The 23,164-nt window shown below is 39.4% G+C and overlaps 1 protein-coding gene across 1 annotated transcript; it reads left to right on the top strand.

Moving 5' to 3' along the window:
* Nucleotides 1–399: 399 nt before the first annotated feature.
* Nucleotides 400–14,235, top strand: LOC124160513 (sterile alpha motif domain-containing protein 5-like). The gene is made up of 2 exons (XM_046536373.1): nt 400–1,729; nt 14,042–14,235. Exons 1-2 carry the CDS (start codon nt 1,076–1,078, stop codon nt 14,090–14,092), a joined length of 705 nt encoding a protein of 234 aa, XP_046392329.1. The 5' UTR covers nt 400–1,075; the 3' UTR covers nt 14,093–14,235.
* Nucleotides 14,236–23,164: the final 8,929 nt, after the last annotated feature.

Genomic DNA, 23,164 nt, shown 5'->3' with positions numbered 1-23,164 from the left:
TTGCCCCGGGAAATTTTATAATTAGTGAGTTTTAAGTTTTTTAAGCATTTTAGAAGAATCATATGATCAACATTAGAACCCTGATAACTCGAATCTCGATATCTGTACACTCCGGGGAAAATCGGCAGGCCTGACACATTTTTTCCTCTCACGCATAACGAATTTTTGAGGGGGCTCGGGGCCCCTCAGACCCCATGGAGTCGGCGCCACTGACGTGTATTCGCCGAAATGCGCTTGCACCGCCCGACTGACAGTACGGACTCCCGCTTCCCAATCTCCTGTCATGCGCACGCGGTCCCTCGCCCAGTGCTTCCCTCTGGCGGCCGCGAGGCCAACGACTCTGATCCCCCCCTCCACCACTCAATACGCGGCCGTCTACCGCCAGCGTCGGTCGCCGTGCCGGGTTAAACCCAGCGACGGGGAACCTCATTTTGAGGCTCGGGAGTGCGAGTTGTTTACAAACGAGAATGTGGCTCATGTGCGTCGTTTGTGCCGTGTTTCACCGTGCCTATCGAGGTCTTATTCTGCGTTGAGGAGTGCGTGGGTGTGTCATCATTGCTGTGTGTCACAAATGTGCGCGATATCAAGTTCATTGACTTGATTATCGAGTCCTTCGCAGAAATTACGTCGAGTGCGATTAGTGTCTTTGGCAAGTGTGTGTCAGGATTACGCCGTCGCCAATTCCGATTGCACGAGGATATATGAAAGTCGTGAGATAGAAGTTTTCTGTTCGAAAGTTAGCCGTGCCCAAGTGCATTCCCCCATTCAACCGTTCGCCACAAAATGTGCCCGCTACGAAGTGTGTGAGTCTCTACGAGGAGTTGATACGTGCTTGTGTTGCTAACACACCGGTGTCGTAGGTGTGAGATAAGAAGATGAGGATATCTTTTTGAAATAAAGGAAGAACGTATTCCATTGGAATCTTTTGCGTGTGTATATTTACCCTTTCTTAATCGCCGTCTTGTGTTTATCCCAAACCGTTTTGATTGTGGTATTCTTGTGAGTTAATGGCGAGGAAGGAAAGACGAGAGTCGAAGGAAGGTCTTCGTATGCAGAGGCCTCAGCGGGGCGGGTGATGCACCTCGCCACAGTCGACTCCTCCGCCGCGATTACGTGCCTCCTTACCTGCACTGGGCCCTCAAAGGGCCCCAACGACGGCACCCTACAACACTTCACGCCATTCAACAGATGCGACCATTTCGAAGGAAGACTAGCAGCATTTGTTTGTTTACTGTTTCTATCAACAACAACAATTGCCGTCGTAATCATGTCGACGAGCGCGAGTAACATAGTTGCGGAATGGCTTCGTTCGCTGCAGTTGGGCCGCTATGCCGAGTCCTTCCTGGACAATGGCTACGACGACCTGGAGATCTGCAAGCAGGTGGGCGACCCAGACTTGGACGCGATCGGCGTGTTCGAGCCTTCGCACCGCAGCCGTCTGCTGCACTCGGTGCGGGCCCTTCGGGAAGAGGGTGCCGCGTCAGTGTACTTCACGTTGGAGGAGGCTGCAGCCGCGGCGGCGGCCGGCGAAGAAGGCGGCGGCGACTCGTGTCTGCCGCAGTCTTCTTCGCTTCTTGTTATGTCAGCCGATGGCGGCAGGTACAGGGACGAGTACGAGGAGGGCAAGGCCGAGTTGGTGAGGATCCCCAGGCCACAGCTCCGGATGCTGCTCAGGGACACGCTGGACCGGGAAGGAATCAGACTCAGCTGCAGGCCTTACTCAACTTCGGTGTGTACCTACCTACGGATTCCACCAATTAATTTGGGTTATTCTTATAAAAAGCTGATGCAAGTGGGGTAAGGGATGGCCTGTGGTTATAAGCCACCCTATAATGTTTAGAATCAGTGGCGTATAATATGATTAGGGACGGCGAGGGGCTCCAACCCACCCCCGAAATGAAGGAAGTAAACAAAAAAATTGGGTATTGCGTATCTCATTAGGTATTGGCTTAATGAGTCATCCGTAAGGAGATGGTCTAGGCATGCTCCGTATTGCGTAATTATTTGTGACTCTAAATTATTTCCTTTTATTCATCTTAATTATTTATAAATATTATTAGCCCCAGTGAGAGATAGAGGTGGGGGCAAACCAGAATGGCCGGAATCGCCAAACTGAATTTGATGAATTTATATCTAAATTTACCTGAGGGGTGCGATCCATTCTCATCACGGAAATTCATAGAGGCCGGGACCCCCGAATTAAGGAAACATACTTTTACCCTTTATTGCATATCAAGTGAGGAATGGGGAACATGCACAATTTTTTACAACCAGATGAATCGGAAGACCACTATCTAAAATGGATTTGGTAAAAACTTCACAGGTGACCTGCGGTTTTTTACTGAGATATCACTCTTTAAAAATAATTCTTTCTCGGCAGCCTGAAAACACTGCGTCATGGGGCAATGGACGCGTGACGTCACAGAACGATATCGCTAGAGACCATTGTTTATATTTTGACAAGAAAGTATGTGGATGAATGATGGAACGGCATTTCCAGTAAATTATTGCTTTTGCTTCTTAATTAGTGATTTTCACTAATCTTAATTGATTATTTCATTCAAGCATAACAAGCATAATGGATGTAAACTAGAAAAAATAGAGAAAGTTTTACAAATCTTGTGTCGTGCCCTGTTGCTCAAATACCTCAAATTCCACGCCGAAGAAGGTTTTCATTTATGTCCCAAAAGATTAGAAGAAGAGATTAAAATGGTTGAGAGCCTGCAGAAGAGACGTAAATTCTATCTCGAAATTATCAACAGCTTTCTGTTGTGAGGATCATTTCAGCGTACGTGCCAGTAAGGTTGCAAATCTTATTTCTGTGAGTTAAAAAAGATTGAATTGAGCCAAAGGATGTTATTGCCACGTAATATAAATTGGAAAGTTACAAACAATCACATCAAAGGAAAAACTTAATTATGAACGGAAAAAGTGTTATTATATTTCAAGAAAAGTATTATTATAAGATTTTTCTACCGTGTTGATGGAGACTTTCGCGGGGTGGTGCAGCATGCGCAGCAAGATTTTCGGGTTGACCTTGCTGAGCATTTTTCTACCGGTTTAAGTACGTGTGCATGGAGCTTTGATACTTGCATATTTCAATTCATATATATAAACAATTGAGCACAGGTTCCAGTGGCAATGAAGCTGACAAACTATGTGAACTTGAAGCTGAGTCAGAGGATGACCGGGAGAGTAGTTCAGGTATTTCCTCTCAAGTGTCATCAAGTGTTGGGGTTCAAGCACGCACTAAATTCAGGAGCAAACAAGCGCAAATAAAGACATGTGTTTCTGATAGGGCGACATCACCAAAAAAATAAAATATGTAAATACCCAGACACCCCCCATTCAAAGTTTGAAGAGAAGGAAAGTCAGTGAAACTTGTGAGGAGTCGAGCTCTGAGGAGGATGTGAGTGAAGAAGATGAGTACAGTTTTTCTGATAATTCATCTAATGACTCAGAAGCTAAATTTCTTAATGAAAATGACTCAGTTGAAAGAAAGCAAGTAGCAATTGCACGAATAAATTTAGTTAATAGGAACCCTAAGCTATACATGGGTGTACCTGAAAACTGTTGCTTCATTCTGGGCACTCTTCAGAGAAACACAAATTTACATATGTCCATGATCATGCTAACTCTAAAAAAGATTAGGCTTAATGAGTGCTTTACTATTCTCTCTGATGACTTTAGCATATCATTCAGCACAGCAAGTAGGGTGTTTCATGATGCTGTTCCAAAAATATCCCAATGTATGAAACAGCTCATTATATGGTCAGCCAAGAAAAAGATATTAGAGTTACTGCTCATACCATTTCGATCAAGGTGTAGCCATGTACAATCAATTATTGATTGCTTAGAAGTAGAGATAGAAAAACCATCGGACCCTGTATAACAAGCTCTAACATGGTCGGGATACAAGTCTGCAAATACTCTGAAGTGCTCGGTGTCTAGCTCACCTGATGGATTAATAAATTACATATCTAAGGGCTTTGGAGGTCGGATATCTGATTCACTGCTTGTAGAGCAATGTGACTACTTTAAATACTTGCCTTCTCATTGTGCTGTGATGGCTGATCGGCGTTTCAAACACATTGATAGCTTTCTTGGTACAAAAGGCTGCACATTAATTCCACCCCCCAGTGTTAAGCCTGAAGTTAAGAGCACCAAAAAGGAAGTAATGGAGACGAAAATATTGCCAGCTTGAGGATTCATGTTGAGCGTGTTATCAGACGCATTAGGGAATTTAAAATGTTAGTTCCTCATGCCTGTATAGATCACAATCTTATTACCTTGATGGATGATGTGATTATTATATATTGTGGCTTAATTATTCTTCAGGTTCCATTAATAAAGTAGCATACTTGAAAAAATGCCGACAATGAAAGGGAGTGCAAAATAAATTTATTACAAAAATATAACAAGAAGCATATGGGGCCAGTTCTGGGGTAACTAAAAAAACTTATCATGTTTAAAGCTGTTGAAAAGAATAGGAAAAATATTTTTCTCCCAAAACCTTGTGGCGGTAGCCACAACATTCATTACAAAATCATGGTCATACTCAATCCATAGACAAGAAATATTCTTTGTCTTCTCAAAATCAGGAGCAGCAACACAAAGTGCAGCTCCTTTTTTCTTTTTTTCAGAGATAGTGTTATATTATGAGACACATTTAATTTGCTAAATGCCTAATCGTATTTTTGGTGAGTGAAGATGTTGTAATAATTCAGAATTATTAGGCATTAATCATATCTGAAACATATTTGTACATTAGTCTATTATTTCATTACTTATATTCTAACGACTATGGAGCTGATATAAGAGAACCGCACGATAAGTTTGGTATTAAAATTATGGGCAACTAATAATTAACCGCTGATGAAGGATAGTTTATTTGATTTCAAAAATAAGTATTTATAAACAGAAAACAATGTTAAAACTTAAAATTTTTCCTATGCATTAAATAGCTTGCTTACCTGCTTGCTTTCACTCCACGCATCTCGGCGGCGACGAAAGAATCACTGTTTTTAAGGAAGGCGGCCACAATAAAGGAGTCAACCATAGGTAAAGTGTCTGACTGCGCCTTCTTAAATCCCACTTCAGTCATTTTGTCAATCAGTTTTCTTTTCACCTCATTCCTCCAACAATCCCCCTCTTTTTCCATCAACAACTCCCTAACGACATTAAAGATCTGTATTCATTGAAAAACAGCAGTATTTAGACATCGAATTTTACGGAGAACTGAGGCCACTGAGACTGAATATTGTTCGGTGACGTCAAGCCAATGAGAAAGCGTTCCGGGTCACGTGACTTTCGTCGATTTTTTTTAGAATTTCATTAGCATTTTACAGCATTTGTGATTGACGCAGACACCTTTGGCTTATATATTCGGATTGGTGAGAAAATTCTCTATTAGATAGGCTACAATAACGGGAGAAACAAAGTTCATGCATGTTCCCCATTGCCATCATCTGATTGATGATAACACTATTAATGGGACGGTTGGGTTTAAACCAAAGTTGGTTCGTGATGAAGTGTGATTTGATAAGAAGAACTTGCAGTCACGAATGTCTAATGAGTCCAGAAATTAATTTCTTAGTTGATTTCTTTCAAATGAATACTGGCAGTTAAGAAATTTCCTTTGTTTTCTTCAGCTGACATTCTCTGATACTTCAACGCTAAACGAACTACTCTCCCCTTGGAGCTAGTCTGTAAGCAATACGATACGAGATACGAGTTATGATACAAGATTAAAGATGCGGTTTCCGGTTTAATTCTGTGGAAATGTTTAATGTATAACATAACGAAATCTCTTAGTCTTATTTCCACAAACATTATTTTCGACCGACCTATATAACGTCGTTTTTAAGATGGTATTGTGTGCATTTCAACTTGAAAATTGCATTGTGCTTAAAAGTAGGTCGGTTTAAATAGAAAGGTGTGGAAAAAAGACTTGAGTGATCTTATAATGTTAAATGTCACACGCTGTCCCTGTTCTATGTCATTCATAATTTGTTCCATCTAATCCTTCACCTTACTATCCATACTCTTTGTCTTCGATGATAGTTTTTTGAGGTTGGTGACAGCTTATATTACATCAGTTTAGCTGGTGCCTCTGGCAGTGAGCGTGAATAGCTCAAGACGATGTTTTCTTGATGTCTTCGTTGTTATTGACGAGCCTCGGCGACTCTATAGTTGGATGTTCACTGTAAAACTTCCTCTACATGCCATTCGCGATACATGACAGCGTCGCAGGCCTGAAGAAAAACAGTTCCGGAAAATCCTTTCTCACCTCAACCAGTCAGATAAGAAATTTACAATAAAAATGAGGTGGCGCATGTGTAATATAGACGTCTGAAGTGGTATTTATGTGAGAATGAAACTTAAAAACTGATTGAATGAAAAGTTGATAAACACGAAAATAGTAATACATTATAAAAATATTCGGAGAGTACAGTGATATTTCTTGTGTAGGTTTTTAAAATTATTTATCCTTTTTTCGTTTTGAATTTTGATTTATTTTCTTTTATCAATCAAACCGACGACAATATTTGACTACTATTATTTATTTTATTGTATTTTAATGATTAATTAGCGTAAGGGGATATATTGATTGCATTCTGTTTTTTTTTTTTGGAAAAATTAAAGCAACGACAATTATTATAGACCTGTGAGTGAAGGAGGCTCCCTCTACAAACGTAATGACAAGCCCTTTTTTAGTGTCCTGGGAGTCACTCAGTACTTGTTCCGCATCCTCGACGTCGCTGCTTTTCTGCTGTGACGGGCCTCCGCGCGAACAAGTTACCTCCTTTTAAACTTAAGCTATCATCTTGAAATTCTCAAAGTATATTCTGCTGATGTTTGAAATTTCCTCACATACTAAAAATTGCATTGGAGGAAATACTAATTAATAATTTGAAATAGAGGAAAATGTATACATAGGTTTTTTTCTCTATGGAGTGACAATTTCCTGGTAGTAGCGTAAGTTTAAAGCAAGTTATCCTTCACGAAACACGAAATTGCTGAAATTGAAACACTGCTCTTGAATTTCCTCCCTTGGTGATCTCACTTTGAAGCTTTCGCTATCGTCCTGAAATCCTCAGGCGTTCATAGAGGAGATATTGTTTCCCTGTTTAAGAGTCATAAAAACTAGCATCCTAGTCTATACTATGGAAAATATTCTAATTTGCGATACATGAAAATGTTGACCAGGGTCTACACTCTTTACTCTGGAAATTTCAAGATGACAGCGTAAGTTTTGAGCGAGTAATCCATCACTAAATGACCAGTGGAGCGGTGAGTGTGGGTTCTCATTTAAGAATGAATCCACTTTGTGAGCCTTCTGCTATCAAGTACTTGGTTAAGTTTTGAGAGTGGTGTACTTTTACCCCCTTGCGAATAGCGTGTCTTGCTTTCTCTGGAGAGACTGTTCTACGATAAAGAGACGTTACGCCTTCTTACGTTACAACTTATATCCAACAAATTTTTAATTTTATTAAAAGAAATCGTTTGAAAGCCTCTGTTCCAACTATGATGTAATAGAGCAGATATTCCTCGCATCACCCTATATTTTTCTCCACCCATAAAGATCAGTTATGGTTGCAGTAGCAATTTAGAACAGATATATATTTCAGAGGGTCACGGAGTACATCATCTTTAACCCTCATATGGATTGACGAATTTAGTTACGTCGTCGCCGCAGCGGCGCTACGTCTTATTTTGCTAATATCTTTCAAAATTGGGCTTTTTTTTGCATGTTTCATGATTGATAATGCTAGTGAAAACTATTTTCCTTATTTCTGACTGTGGTTTGCAGGATTTAATGCATCACTGTGGAAGTTATAGCAAGAAAACTTGAACGCTGATTTTTTTCCATTTGTTGCGGTAATGCTCTTTATTTCTGTTCCCTTTCTCATTTATTTTCAAATGAAAGTTTTAATTTCGTATTTAATCGTTGTTTTTTAATATTTTTCTGATATTCAGGGCTGAATAAACTCCGCATTTTAATTAGTGAACTGTCTTATTTATGTATCATAAAAATAAAAATGAGGACCGAATATAAGTCGTATGTGCCAATATGATATAATTTTGCTTCGCCGCGTCCACCCCTATGCTACATATTTGGAGTGTACATAGTAGGATAAGCTCTTAAACGTTAATAATCGAAAAGGTGTAGGTTAAGCAAAAAGAGACGATTGTTACTTGCGTGATTTATAAGTTTCACTATGCTCTTTACGTCCGTCGGTAACGATATAATGGAAGAAATGAAGTAATAAAGAAATTAATTTTTCCCCAAACGATTTAAGGCTCGAATGAAGAATATTTGGGACTCTGAAGTCAAGATAACTCCATCTCACTGCAGCGAGGCAATCCACAGAGGTTGTGAACCCCATTAAATGTTTCCGTCTTGCCGTTCTTTACAGGAAGAGGGCGTGTTTGATATGTTCGTCTGGCGTCGTCGATCGGTAGTGGTAGTATGTCGTGCTCTCCTTGCCTGCTATGCAGTGGGACGGAGGGGAGAGAGAGAAACTGGGAAGGGGTGGACTGAGGCCGTTCCCCTCCCCATCCTCACTTGCATTCCGTTGTCGTGGCGGCCGGAGGGGAGCGCTTTTCACCCATTTCCCTCTTTCTCCCTCTCCTCACCTCCCCTTTAAGGCGGCGACTACTAATTCGATCGCCACGGAACGCTGCTCTCCTAATTGAGTGCATTTGTTTGTTTGGTGAGCGAGGGAGGAGGAGGAAGAGACGGTTATGATATCGATATTCGCGGAAATGAAGCGCAGGTGTTCCAATTTGTTGATATCAGGCAATTGTTTTAACTTAATCTTTCAATTACCCTTGAAATCAACTGATTTGGGCGTTCCTTGGTGGAACGTTGAAATGTTCATGGTGAAACAAATCCCAGTACCATTCCACAAACCTTTTGTTTTTAGCTGTCAACTAGTTTCGACGTTTATAACGTCATAACAACAAGACTAGACTAGTCTTGACAAGATCAGTCTTAATAATGACGGTATAAGCGTCGAAACTAGTTGACAGATAATAAAAGTTTGTGGAATAGTGCTGGGTTTTGTTTCACCATGAACAATTACTCTTACTTCATCACTTTATCGATCGCTTTATCCCAAAAATTACATTTCCTGTCGCAGTAATTTACGTAACGTTTATAAACATACAATGTATCTCAATGTATTAGTATTACTGCATTTCTGTTACGCCTCTGTGCATTTTGATATGGTTCATGTATTTTCATTATAACGTAGATTCTTTCATCGTAGTGCATAGCATACCCGCAAGGGTAAGCGGGAGGTGCGGGGGCCCTCCCAGAGAAAAATTAGGATAAATAGTGAGTTTTACGACTTTCTGAGGGATATTTTATAAAGGCCTCAAAATCCTATAATAAACTTTTTGAAAAATCATAGGTCTGGGGGCGGGGGGGAGGGGTTTATCCCCCAAACCCCCCCCCCTCGCTGCGCCACTGATGCCAATTACCACGGGCCTGTCTCCACCCTCGATTTCGACGTCCCCCTTCAATTGATAATCAAACCTATTCCCTTGTAATCTATTCACTAATCTTAATTATAGCTATTACGTGTAGAAAGAAAATGTGGATATGTATTTATGCAGAAGTGCATGCTCTCTATCTTACTTTGAAGTGAATTCTAGTCCCTTGTTTCCCTAATTGAAGATAATAATAAAGTAATCACCAGAAAACCCTGAGCAGATGACTACCGGAGTGCGCGGAATCAACCAACAGGTTCGCCTATTTGATGTTAATGTTGTCTTATTTATTTTTGCTAATCTATCTTCTTACCGGCGTCACACAAATTTTATTTTCCCACCGTCAAGTTAATTACAAGTCCTACACAATACTATTATTGATGGAGCAGAGAATGCCAAAAAGGAAAAAATCAGTCGAAATAGTGTATCAATTACCTCGAGAACTTAGTTCATAAATGGCACATAAGTGACTTTGTTCAAATATTTCACTGAATTTGACATTGCAAACTTGATTATGGATGCATTTTTATTTATCATAGCATCTCCAAACATTGTAACACATACATTAATTTAAAGGTGAAGAATTATTCACCATAATGAAGTGTGCACTAAAGAGAATATACTTCGCCACTTTTCCAACAATGACATTTGAGGATCACAAGCTTGTTACTATGAAGTCAGCTGCTACGTGTGGCTTACATCGGTCGAAGAGGGCGAGGGAAGATTGAAGAATCGACATATTTACACCCCCCTTGAGTTGACTATTGATTTGACATGTATTCTTGAAAAGGGTCTAGCAGGTTAAAATGGTGAAAAATGCCCCTAGATATTTTGAAAAATATAAAATATACACTGAAAGTGTATCCAAAATTATATGTTTCCCCAAAGTTTCAGGTCTTAACAATGGATAATAACCCCAAAACAATTGAAACACGATTTTTAGTTTTTTAACCATATCTCCAGTTTTTATTTCGTGAAATCCTTTTCCTGATTTTAAAATGTAAATACGATTACGTTTTACCATCCTGATTTTTTTTCAATATTTTTTGAACGAAAACTAAACTTTTACATAAGTTTGAAATTTTCAAAATTTAAATTTAAAAAATTAGGAAACAATAGACACGCCGAAAAAATATAAGTTGCTACCTCTACTCTAAAGTATATTCCTAAATTTTTTCAGATTTTTAAAATTGGTGGAACACGGTCAAAAACACGAATACTGCTTCGCGCCAATGTATTCCAAGAGGATATTTGATATGATTGTTGAGAACAACTATTGTTGATCAGTTTCTAATATTATTGATTACGAATAAACATTAACATAAACAATTCAAGCCACTCATGTCTATTAAAACTCCTTTGCTCGAAAAATCCATTAAAACCCTATTCATTAGCCCGTTGAGGCGGCGTGCGAGGTATTTTGTAGACGAATGAAACTTGTACTTGGTTTAGTACCGCCCTTGGATCGGTCATATTATTGATAGCGGATGGATTCTGGGCAGAAAGGACCTGGAATTAGTTGGTGATGCGGGTGGCTGGGGGGGGGGGGGGTGATGCCAAGTGTATCCAATGTTGTGGCCCTCCTCCTTCCTCGGCGGTAGTCGGGTGGGTTTTCCAGTGATGGCTTGGGTTGGTGTATTTGGATGGCAGTGATGCTTGGTCTCATTTTCGCGGTCGGTGGTCCTAATCGAGCTGCCATTTGCGATAGGAGAGTGGAGCCTCCTCCGTCAAACGAGATCACGAGTTCGCGCCGCCCGGTGTGCGAATTGAGTCCGCGACCAAAGTCGCGACACTGGGTTGGATGTCAATGGTGATCCTATTATTGCATTGCAGTTAATGAATTCGATGGACGGTTTACGGTATCAGACAATGTGCGCGATGAGAGGAAGCTTCCAAATGAGATACGGGAGACAAAATAAGGTAAAGATAGAGCCAGTACTGACAAGGGGAGACCACGTACCTTGCTCCGCCTTTTTCGATGCCGTATTTTTATGGCATTCGGGATGGCGAACATACCTCTGAACTGATTGTGGTTCCATTGAAGAAGCCTTAGTTTGGCTGTAATTAATTAATTTTTGAGCGGTTTTTTTAACAAGCGGTATATGTTCCCAAAATAACGCAGCGTTATTGAGATAGATCGGTTGGTCTAGAGGAGAGTGTCCCCGGCTGTCACTAGGGGGGCCAGGGTTGGAGGCTTCATCACGGCAATATATTTTGTAATCTTCATTTTGATCATGAGGCGACAAGTAATTCACTAATTTTAATTTCTGCAAATATAGGCGTGAGAAACTTTTTTTATCATCATAACGGCGATTAGGTATTCAAGCAGTGCCATTTCGAACGCGGTGATATGAAGACTACAATTGCTACCATCCACAAAAACATGCGGAAAGATAGAGCGGTGGGCAATGTCAGTGGCTTTTTTTTTCGAAGAATTTACATTTGTAGGTGATCCTCTTGCTGGAGGACTGCGGCAGATTTTGGGAAGCGGTGAGCACAAGACGCAATCGGCGAAATTGTTGATTTTAAATAATCAACCTTTATTCTATCCTATCTGTTAATTGAACCAATGTTTCGGAATGGCTCTTTTAGTATGTAGGCACTTGATGTAAACTTTGGAGCAATTTGAATTACAAGTGTTAGAGAGATATGGCAATTAATAATTGTTTTTTGCTCTTATTTATTAAATCTGCACGCACATTGCTGCTCCTCGCGAGCCTTAATGGCATGTGCTTTCACAGGAAAAGTTTTTCATTTTAATTTGGAAGTTTATCAGTATAAGTGATACAAAAAATTAACATTTTAGCGCACACTAACCCTTGCTAGTGTAGTCGTCATATCTCCGCGTCCGTAATGACACTGATTAAATACCGAATCGCCGTTATGATGATAAAAAATTTTCTCACGCATATTTTTGCTGCAATTAAAATCAGAGAATTACTTGTCACCGCATGATCGAAATGACGACTTCAAAATATATTGCCGTGACGAAGCCTCGAACCCTGCCCCCCCCCCCCCCTAGTGATGGCCGGAGACCAACCAACCTCCAAACCAACCAAATCTCCATGAAGTCTTGTTATTTTGGGAAGATATACCGCTTATAAAAAATACCGCTCGAAAATTAATTAATTACAGCCAAAGCAAGGCCCATTCAATGGAACCACTACTAGTTCAGGGATGTGTTCGCCATTCCGAATTCCATAAAAATACGGCATTGAAAAGGACGGAACTAGGTACGTGCTCTCCCCTTGTGAGTGGGACGAAGCCGAGTAAAATGGAAGAATGATTGGTGAACGAGAGATTAGGGATGGACTCGGCATCAAATTCTGCAGGGGTAGGGTGTGGTAATGACCTGAGACCGGTGAATATGGAATATTCCCCGGGAGAAAGGAGCGTTATCCCTTGAAATAGAAAAAACCATTTCTTACGCATTTTTGAGACCTAAAATTTCATTTTTATTCTCCAGCAACAAATAAAATAGAACACTTTTAGACATTTAAGAAGTTTAAAAATGGAGAAGAAATAAATACAGCTTAGTAAGCATCTTTATTTTATTTTTGAACTTTTTTTTAAATAAGCGAGTGCTACGCTCTACGATAAAACTTCCCTCACGTTTGAGACTTATAGCCATGCATGTACATAAACACTCCAGGTTCTCCTTTATAAGGATGCAAAACTATTAAACTGTTCAAAATTAAAAACCTTTGATTAAATTTGTGGGTAGGGTTCATGACCTCAATGTGAATAAATAAGAGAAAGCCAAATTGGGTTGGAGACAGGCCGGAATTACTTGATATGTGGGAATGAAAACCTGCCTTAATGGCTGCAGTGCCTTAATAATTGTATCTGGGACATTTTTCTTGGGCTTGCGACATATTCTATCCACTGGGTCGGTCTATGGCCTATTTCAAAGGTGTAGTCTGTAGGTCTACCCTTTGGTTCCTGAAAGTTTATGGTGGTGTCTTAAATTTTGAAGGTGGAATATTTAATTAACAAGGAGAATACGATTTCCAGTATCCGATGTTTGGTCGATTAGGTGCATGGAGAAGACATCTTTTTTTATTTTCATGAGATTGACTTACTTCCCGCATGAACTTCCATTTAGTGGAGAGAGAAATGATCTGACTCTCTCTCTCTCTGTGATGGCAAGGGTGCGGCGCACAGGGGGCTGCAATCGAAAAATGCTGACTATAACCTCAAAAATGTGTTTTTTCTTTTATTACGGAAGTTAAAGCTTTTTTTCAATACATTGGTTATGTTATACTTAAACCATTTTTTTCATGGGTTACTTTTTTAACAAAATATTACCTCAACGTTGAAAAAAGTTTCTCAATAATTGCCAGTGTTGAATTTTTTATTTTCGAAAATAAAGTTTAATGTCATACCTATTGCTGGAATGCTATGAAACCAAAAATGCACTATCCAATTAATACGTTTTTTGTTGTTATTCCTCATGAATTTTCATGTCTTTGTTCTAATATTTGTGATTGATACGATAGAAAGTGGTGGACCATGTTTTTTGAAAATTTTTTTGTTAATATAGGATCATAGAAAGGGTCAACGAGTTACCACGAGATATTCAAAACACGCATGAAAGAATGATGTGCAGAATGATACGACGAGATGATCCCAGACCGTCGGCGACGCCGAAATTAAGTTCGATTTTTCGACCGAAAGACACAGCTGCTGGCCACGGTAATACCATGCTTTACGCGATGCTGGGAAGTGAATATTATATAGCAGTGGAATTGAATAAAAGAATCAATACATTGGCACAATATTTATTTTTCATTTTACCACCTTATTTCTTCATTGCCTTCTAAAATTTGTCGTCACTGCATCACAAAATGGTGGACCTGATTTCAGAAAAATATTTTCAATTCAATGTAAAAAGAAAGGGACAGTTACTCCCAGATATTTAAACCACAATTACGTGGGAAGTTTTGTGTTATTTTATAGTGTTCATTTATAAATTATCTCTTTGAATGAACACCCTATCTCATCGGAAAATCAATCAGGCCCGTGGAAAGCAAAAATAACAGCTGATTAACCGAGAAAGCTGATTTGAAATAGTTTAGAGAAGAAATTATTTGATTGTTGATGTGAAATAACAACAATCTGGAACTACAAACGACGGTAATACTGCTCACCTTGTCTTTCAAAAACCTCTTTTTTCGTGTAAAATAGCAGGTCAAATGCCTAAAAATTTATAATAACCTTAAATCTCAAGCTCAAACTCAAGTCCTTGTTTACACCTTCGACCAGCAATTTCTGTCACTGCCACCGGCCGATATCTCACTATCGTTGATGTTCAAATTCCAAAAATTGATAAAAAGCTTATTAAAAGATTTTAAACCATTTTGAAGGCTATTTTTAGTGATCTAATTATAAATTTAGATAAACTGAAAGAGTATTGCTTGGAAGCCATCATCATACGTCATACTCTATCCATTGTTCTAAAAGACTCCAAATGTTCTTTATGTCCTTATACACGAATCAGATGTAAATGAAGAGGTGAAATCTTCCCATTAGGCATCCATCTGAATAGGTAATCGAAGCACAAAATAAGGATACCATAAGTACAGAGGAAGCTTCAGCAGGAAGCACTCGAGAATATCCGCCAATGAAAACTCTTTTCGCCGGCTCCTCCCGACCTCAGATTCGTTAATTTAAAACTCCGCACCACTAATGACAAATATATCTCGGAGCATACCTATGCAGTTGAGGGATTAACTCTTAAAAAATGGTGATGATACGGAAATTCTGCAGTCTGGAAGTGATGCGGATAATTCTTATACTGAACCGGAGTGACGCAGTTGCATCTGTACGAGGTATGTCCAACAGCTAAGCTATCTTCCAGTTTTCATGAAAAAGAGAAATTACAATTTCCAACTAATTTATTTGATAATGTACTACACGTTTTGGCCTTGAGGTCTTCCTCAAGTACGAAAGGATGCACTTCAGAATGAGTGTCAGTCGAAACGTAAATTGTTGAATAAAATTAGTGGAAAAATACCATCTCTCTTGTTCATTAAATCAGGATGCCATTCCTATACGTCTGGCCTGCCTCAGTTACAGCTATCTACCTATTCAGTGATAATATGACTGAGAAAAAAGGCTATAATACACGTAGAGCCTATTAACGTAATTATAGGTAAGGCTAAAAATATCCGCAAAAACACTTTGGATCCATAGCACTTTGTTGTGCAAGCCGCGTTCCACGGCATTCCATGATTGTGTCCAGGGAGCAGCCACAGAGTACGCGTCACTGTTGATGCACTGCAGAAAAGCACGGGGTGGTGACGTTCTCTTCCGCAAAGTGGGAGAATTTCTTTCCCCTGTGGAGCAGACGAAGTCTCTTTGCGTGAACTGGGCCTTGTGCACAATTATCCTACGGCATTGCTTGAATGCGTTAGATTTTACGCCGTACTTCACCGACTAAAGCGGTGGTATGAATTTGATGTGGAATTTTATCTGGAGGGGAATTAAGCTGCCGGAGATATGATAGTGGAGAGAATTTATGAGGCGCAAAAATAAACTGCTCGCTCCACAGTTGTATATCTCCAATCGGCCTTTCTTCGCGTATAGCGCTGGGATGGCTTTGTTGAAATTTAGGTCTGTATGAACCTCTCTGCACCTGTGGGCACATTTTGTACATTGCCCTGACTAATAACCTCGAACCTCACGTGGGGAACACATATAAAGAATATTTTCGCCATATCCCTGAAGAAATTAGGATTCGTCAAGCGTATTGTGGGAAGATTTTCGGCTGAGAAGGTAAAAGAAAGGTGCTATTTCGCTCTCGTCCGACCGCACCTTAAATATACAGCGAGCGAATGGGATCCAGTACAGAAAGACTTAATCCGCGAACTGAATGAAATACAAAAGAAGGCTACGCGTTTCGTCAAAAACTGCTACGGCCGTACAGACAGCGTTACCCAGATGTTAAGCGAATTGGGCTGGGAGCCGTTGGAGACTCGGATTAGATTGCTTGAACAATAGAGAATGGATATCTTTGAGAGTGACACAGAGAACATAGTGTTAGAGCCACACTATTATTCCAGGTCGAATAGAAGCGACAAATTAAGAGAGATGTTTTGCCTAACGGATAGATATGGGAATTCGTTTTTCCCTCGAACAATAGAGGATTTTAATAAACAATAGTCCCAACTTCGTTAGAGCACTTCATTTTTTTTTATCTGTAAACGACTGGTGTCCTAACATCCCCTGCCACAGGTCTTTTAGGCGGCTTGCGGGGTATTATATAGATGTAGATGTAGAAATGCAATGCCGCGAAGGTGTCTGTTAAGCATCGCTTTTCTTACTTGGCTTACGGAATGGCCTCTTTCGCTATTTTTCTAGATTCCCGATTACAATGGGGAGAATTTTAAAGAGATCCATTCTTTTAAAAGTTTCGATCCAACTTGTGTACGTATTTGCGATTGATGGCCTTCATACTATCGCAGATAAGAGCATGACTCCTTCGGGGTGGGTCGCCGCTTCTCAGCCGCTCCTTCAACCGATCTCGTGAGGTTCGCAATTTTTACGCGGTTTGGAGTGATTTCTTTCGTTAATGAGCGGTTATCCTGTAACATTTAAACGAACTAGAACTCTAATGACGTCACCAACTCATGAAATGTGGGCTTTAACTTTAAATTATTTATCGTTTTAAACTTATTATGGAATGGCTTAATGAAGAAGATTTTTTTTTCGTGGAAAGTTATTTTCCTTGCACGCAGCGAAATCTTGTCAGCGATTACGAAATCTATTTTACTAATCGGTCGTTAATAGCACCTGATGCGGTCGTATTAAAATATAACTGTGTTATAGTATGGTAACCTTAGTATAAAATTGTAATTTTCAGAACGATGGCGAAGACCTTAATGCCTTCAGTTATTATCCAACCTTCACATTATACTGAATTAATCATTTCGAATTCAATACCATTACTATTCAAATTGCGCCGATAGCTGGATGTTTGTATGAATAATTATTTATCTTCTGATAAACGCTTTTACATGCATACCAGAGTAAAGAAATATACTCTTGCAGGAGAATGACTGTCGGGTTCTGATAGTTCCTAAATAAAACGTTCTTCAGTGCCCAAACATTGTCTCTGTCGGGAGTGGTCAGCCAGAGTCCTCTAGATAGCTATCTCAACACTACTCTCTCATCATGTCATTATTATAACTTCGTAGTTATTATATGGCAATATAGAGGGCTCTGTGGTCAACGCCTCGCCGTGTGCAAAAGGTCTTCTGGGGTTCTTGAAACTTGTTTTTTTTCCTTGGGTTCGGGAGCAGAATTCTGGAGCAGTTTTAACGATTTACCTGCAAAGGTGGAAGGTTACGGAAGGGTAGCGGTGGAGATTAATGAGTGGTACGAGAATAGGAGGATGTTGGCAGGGATGAGCGCTGGGTCAAGGAGTGGATATAGAATATTGTAGGGGAGGGGAAGCTAAGGGTTGGAGGGTGCAGCAGAGAGTATGGGATAGATGGGTAGATGGAGGGGGTAGGTCGTTTGCCGGGCTGAGGAAGCGGATCGTGATTCGCCTAAATTCTATAAGATCTACAAACTACCTTGTAAGCCACCTCGTGAGGAGTGTGGGTATCTTTGGACAACAGTGGGTTTAAAAAAAAGAAGGCACACGTCTTTCCACCTTGCATTTGCTAGATCCCTAAATTTTTCGGCGCGTTCTCGAAGATTTTTTTCGTATCAAAATTCTCTTAAAATATTTTCGAATTAATTGAAACTCGAGAGAGATTAGTTGATTACATTCCTTTGCACCGATCGTATTATTGACTTTTTTAAATTATTAATTCTAAAAATATTAATATTTTGAAGAGAATCTTTCGGTGCGGTAAAGAAATCTTTGATAACGAGCCAGGTGAAAACGGCAATATAAGTGAAGGGAATTCATTATTATCAAAGATTTTTTTTCTATTAATATTGATGGTCGAAATTGCGATGAACCACTTTATCCGTGACTGCTCCAGTTCTTTGATCTCATAATTTCCTTGTAATACATCAATATCGCATCATCGCATTTGCACAGGGATGAGGATTTTGCAGTGGTGGAATAACCATAACTCTAACCCTAGGGTTGAGGATAAAAGCCTTTGCCTCGATTTTAATCAAGAGCTCGTAAAATGTGTAGTATCCCTTCACAAAGAGATAGCCCATGCTCCCAGGGCCTAATTAAAACGCCTATACCAGTCGATATTTTTTCTCATCACCAATGCTCTTCTCTTTGGCCCTGTGGTTTTCTGACTCCGTTGCTTAGCCATCTTCTCCCTAAATTAAATTTTTAATTAAAAAATCGAGTAACATTGAATTGGAGGTTATCTACATCGTGTAGAAAATCACTCATACGAGCACACTACGAACTATTTGGCGAATAAGACTTGGTTAGAGATAATCTATTGCACAGATTTTTCCTCAATTCTAAGAGGGAACAGAGGTTCAAGGTGGGATAGTGTGCACATAAGCGGCCGCCCCTTGGAAACAATTTAACCGTGTGATGAACGAGAAAATAGTTGTATGGTACTTACTCTAGGCCATGATTGTCTCCACGGATGATTGATTAATTGTACAAGCCGGGAAAACGGTGTAATCTGCTACCGACTTTGTAGTACGTATGAATCTGTGTGGTGAATACGAAATCACCTTAACCTTGTGATAACTAATAGTAATGATATCTAATGAATGTAGGACTGAGAAAATACTACATTTTGGCTTTTTATGGTATTTTATACGTAGTGTTTTTCCAAATCGAATCTTAAGTACGAAAAAAATATCTAAATATTTCGTTCATCATTATTTGGAAATAATATTTTGTAGACAAATCAATACTCCATGATTGTTTTTTTAATGGTTTAGTGCCTGCTTGTGTCAAACCCACTGCTGCAATGTGATACATTGATGTGAAATGAATACGAACCCGTAAAATCTGCATTTCCAAGAAGGATCTCTACTAATAACGCAACCAAACATTATTATCGTGTTTAGAATTTATTCCTCAAAGATCCAAAGTGTTTTTAACTTAGTACATACCATTTGTACCCGCCTATAATTTCGTTAGTTAAAATACCTTTTTTAAAACGATGTTATATTTTTTCGGCTGTAGTGCAAATGATCGCAGCATTGTGATCTACGAATTGCATTGCATCATATTTTTAGACATCAGATTCTATTATTCTTACTTGAACACTGAAATATTGCCGAGAGGTTAAAATGCCTGGGTATCTGAGTATTCTGGATGTCATTGAGCCTAAATCACGAGCCAAAAGCATTTTGTGGATAATGGGAATACAGATTCTTTCAATGGAGGAAAAATTACGGTTTTGATGTTCAGGCTGCAGCAGATATTCCATACACGAACACGCAAAATGCTTAATGGCCCATTTCAACGTATAGTAACGCGGTGTTCCCTACTCCCGAATCCGTCAATGGATAGCAAAGGTTTTTGGGGTCATCACCGATTCATAGCGTGTACACTCTCATCAGGGAAGAGAAAATTCAATAGCCTCAGCCACGAGACTGCTGGAATTTTTATGCTGTCGTCATTCCTGTGTACAAAAGCGAGGGCACAATAAACTTTTACGGAGGGCAGAACTGCAGTTTGAAACTCATCACAAATTTAAATGGTACCTACACATGGCCGCAAAATTTTAAAATCTCATCAAAAAGTACCCTTCTTCATCCCGACCTTTTTATTATCATTATTTCAACACGTTTTATTTCGTCGGTTGCTACGCAAAGATGGAGGGGCGTTTTTGGGGGTTTTAATGACGCTGTCTACCTTTTCATGAATAAGGTCCGCAAAAATTCAATGAGTGCGGAGCCCCGTGAATTGTACCGCATAAAAGAGTGTACAAGACCCAATAGGAAATACGCGGGCTGGAGGAAATTACGTGCATGGCACTCACTAAAGAATTTACGGGGGAGCATCGTGGTAGCCAATCTGTCGGAGATGGACGTGGTTTGATGGATTTCCACGTTACCTACGCTATGAATCACGTCAAAAATGCAATTTTTGGATGAATGTTGGGGTTATTATATGGGATGGGTATCCTTTCTTCACCGGCATATTCTTCCCAGAACCTCCAAAGCATTATGGCTTTCCATAGGTAATGATTTATTTCGTCCTCTGTTTTTGTATCATCTGATGATTTTTTTCGGATTTCGGTCAAATTTATATAACTGAATTAATAAAAATAATTTTTGAAAGGGAAAAACTAGTGTAGGGTTTGAAAAATTCTGAATCGGTGAGAAATGTCTTGTTAGTGATGAGTCTTGGTCAAATATTTCAGCGCTTTTCTGCCCTACTTAGTTCACTCAGGCCTTGAATCATATAAGAAGACATCTCAGGATGAAATATAGCATGAATATTAATAACATAGTGGGGTATAATCTCCGAAAAGGGCATGAAGGCAGCAAAGGGACAAATCCGCACAGTTTTAAAAGTGTGTGCGACAGCTTACGTTATTTATTATGATAGTGACACATGCCATCCATTTCAAGTTGGTTTTTTTGTGGACGTCTCAGAACTGTCAGCTAATTTACCATTGAGTGCTTAATTCATTTTTTCGATAATTTTTCAAAAAAAATCGGCCATAATTTAATCATTTTCTGCTTCGACATCCAGCTTGAGAGAGCAGAACTGACGAACACTATGAATGCATTCAAACAGATCAGCTACGCGAATAAAACAATTTAGAATTTAATGAACTGCGTAAATAAGTATTGTTTTGCACCATAATAGATATTCAATTGCTGACTTCTGTTTTTTTGGAGGTTGGTTAAATTTTAAAACATCGTTAGCAATTAGTGATAAATTCTTATGACAAAGTTTCTGTTTTTGTCCTAACCGTCATCAGGATTTCTCTTCTTCTCCTGTGATATCAGAATAACTTATTTTATATCCATAAATCAGTTTGATATTTTACCAATAAACAATTTCTTAGAGTTAACCAAATTGATTTGTAGTGATGAACCTAGTTATTCCGGCGACCAAATTGTTTCGAGCATGGTCATCGTAACTGCTAATCTCTAGGCGGCCAATTAGCAATAATTGAATGCCTTTTCGTCTTGAGAAGTCATCGGTTTTAATGGGTCGTGAATTCATTCTATTTTAATTCAGTCAGTCGTTGTTATCTCTCATTCGAGTATAAATCTGAGACTTTTTCTTTAATTCATCATGTTTACACTCATATTGTTGTTTATTCATAAATTTCATTTTTAATCATTGGGCTCGAAAACTCATCAATGTGGACTTACACTTGAAGCGCGTTAGGGATAAAACCATCTCGGATTTCCACGCTACAATTAAATGTATACTTCCAAATCAAATTAGCCTGGAAACAAATAAGAGCCTAAGTCACCTACAGGGCGAGCGGTAGCAATAGGGGGAGAAGTACCAACAGCCTGGAAAACCTGAAGCATGGTAGACTACACTCAGAAAGTGGCTATAACATTCACTTTAAATATGTTGCTCTGTATTGATGGTCCCTCCTTCGATAAGCAGCCTTTGACAGCTGCGTGATAATTCAGCTTAAGATAAAGAGCGATTCTTGCGGATCATATCCTTTATTTGACCGAGACAGCGTTGAATTAGGACAATCACCCTAGGATAAGCTTAGGCGAGCATGAAGTAATGATCCGTTTCCTGGAAGGAGACGGTATGTAACTACGCATAAAATTGTTTTAAAAACTTTCACTTGAAGGAGAATTTGAAAGCAAACTAATGCACTTGTTTAGTTGATCAAATGAACCAAATGGAATGAAAGGGACGGTAGATACCAGAAACCACATGTATTAGACAGGAAAAGGTTGGGATAATTATGAGTATCAATATAACCTCTGCCGCGCTCCACGCTATTCAAGTTCTCACCTATAGTGTTAATGAGGACGGGAAAATGCATTGAATATTTCGCTGAAGGTAATCGAATCCTGGGCCCATAGGACGAAATACAAACAGCGCTATAATGCTGCTAAGCAGCTTTCGTGGAACCATTCGTGATTTTATATTTTCCTCTCCTTTAAACTGCGTTCACTATTCCAGCTTTTAAGCTCTATGCAACTCCACCGTTCATCCTTTGTTTTTTTGTATTTACCCCTCACCGTATATATATATATATATATATATACCTCTCTCTTCTATATTCATTGCTATAACCATAGTAGTAGTCTTCTGAATCAGTCGTACCAACAAAACGGGTTCTATTGTGCTCTTTTCGTCTCCTTTCACTATTTGTGTGAACGTAATATTAGTCGTCGCTTCAGCATGAACGAATTCCTTCGGCATTAATTTTTTTTCTTTGCCTCCCCTTGCTTGTGGAGTAGACTTTTTTATTTCACCGGTTTAAGCTTTGGTAAAGCGCATTACGGGAATGATTTTTTTTCTCCGATATCAAAAATCCCTTCGTTTTATCCCTTATTGCCTGATGCCCTGCTTGCAACCAAGGCCCAAATGGTCACCAAATGGTTTGACGTCGAACTAAGGTAGACTCTGCATGTAACATGGGATAATATTTCCATTTATTTTATAAAAAAACATGCTCCTTACCTGGCGAAAGAATGTGAAAATATATTCGTCCTAATTCTTTTGGAGGGGAAGGATAGAAAAGGATGGAGACAGTAGGAGGGAGTTGGGAGTAGAAAACAC

This window comes from Ischnura elegans, chromosome 6, assembly GCF_921293095.1.
Source record: "Ischnura elegans chromosome 6, ioIscEleg1.1, whole genome shotgun sequence".
NCBI classification, from domain to species: Eukaryota; Metazoa; Arthropoda; class Insecta; order Odonata; family Coenagrionidae; genus Ischnura; species Ischnura elegans.
Note: the sequence above shows the minus strand (reverse complement) of the source record. Positions and strands in the feature narration are given on the sequence as shown.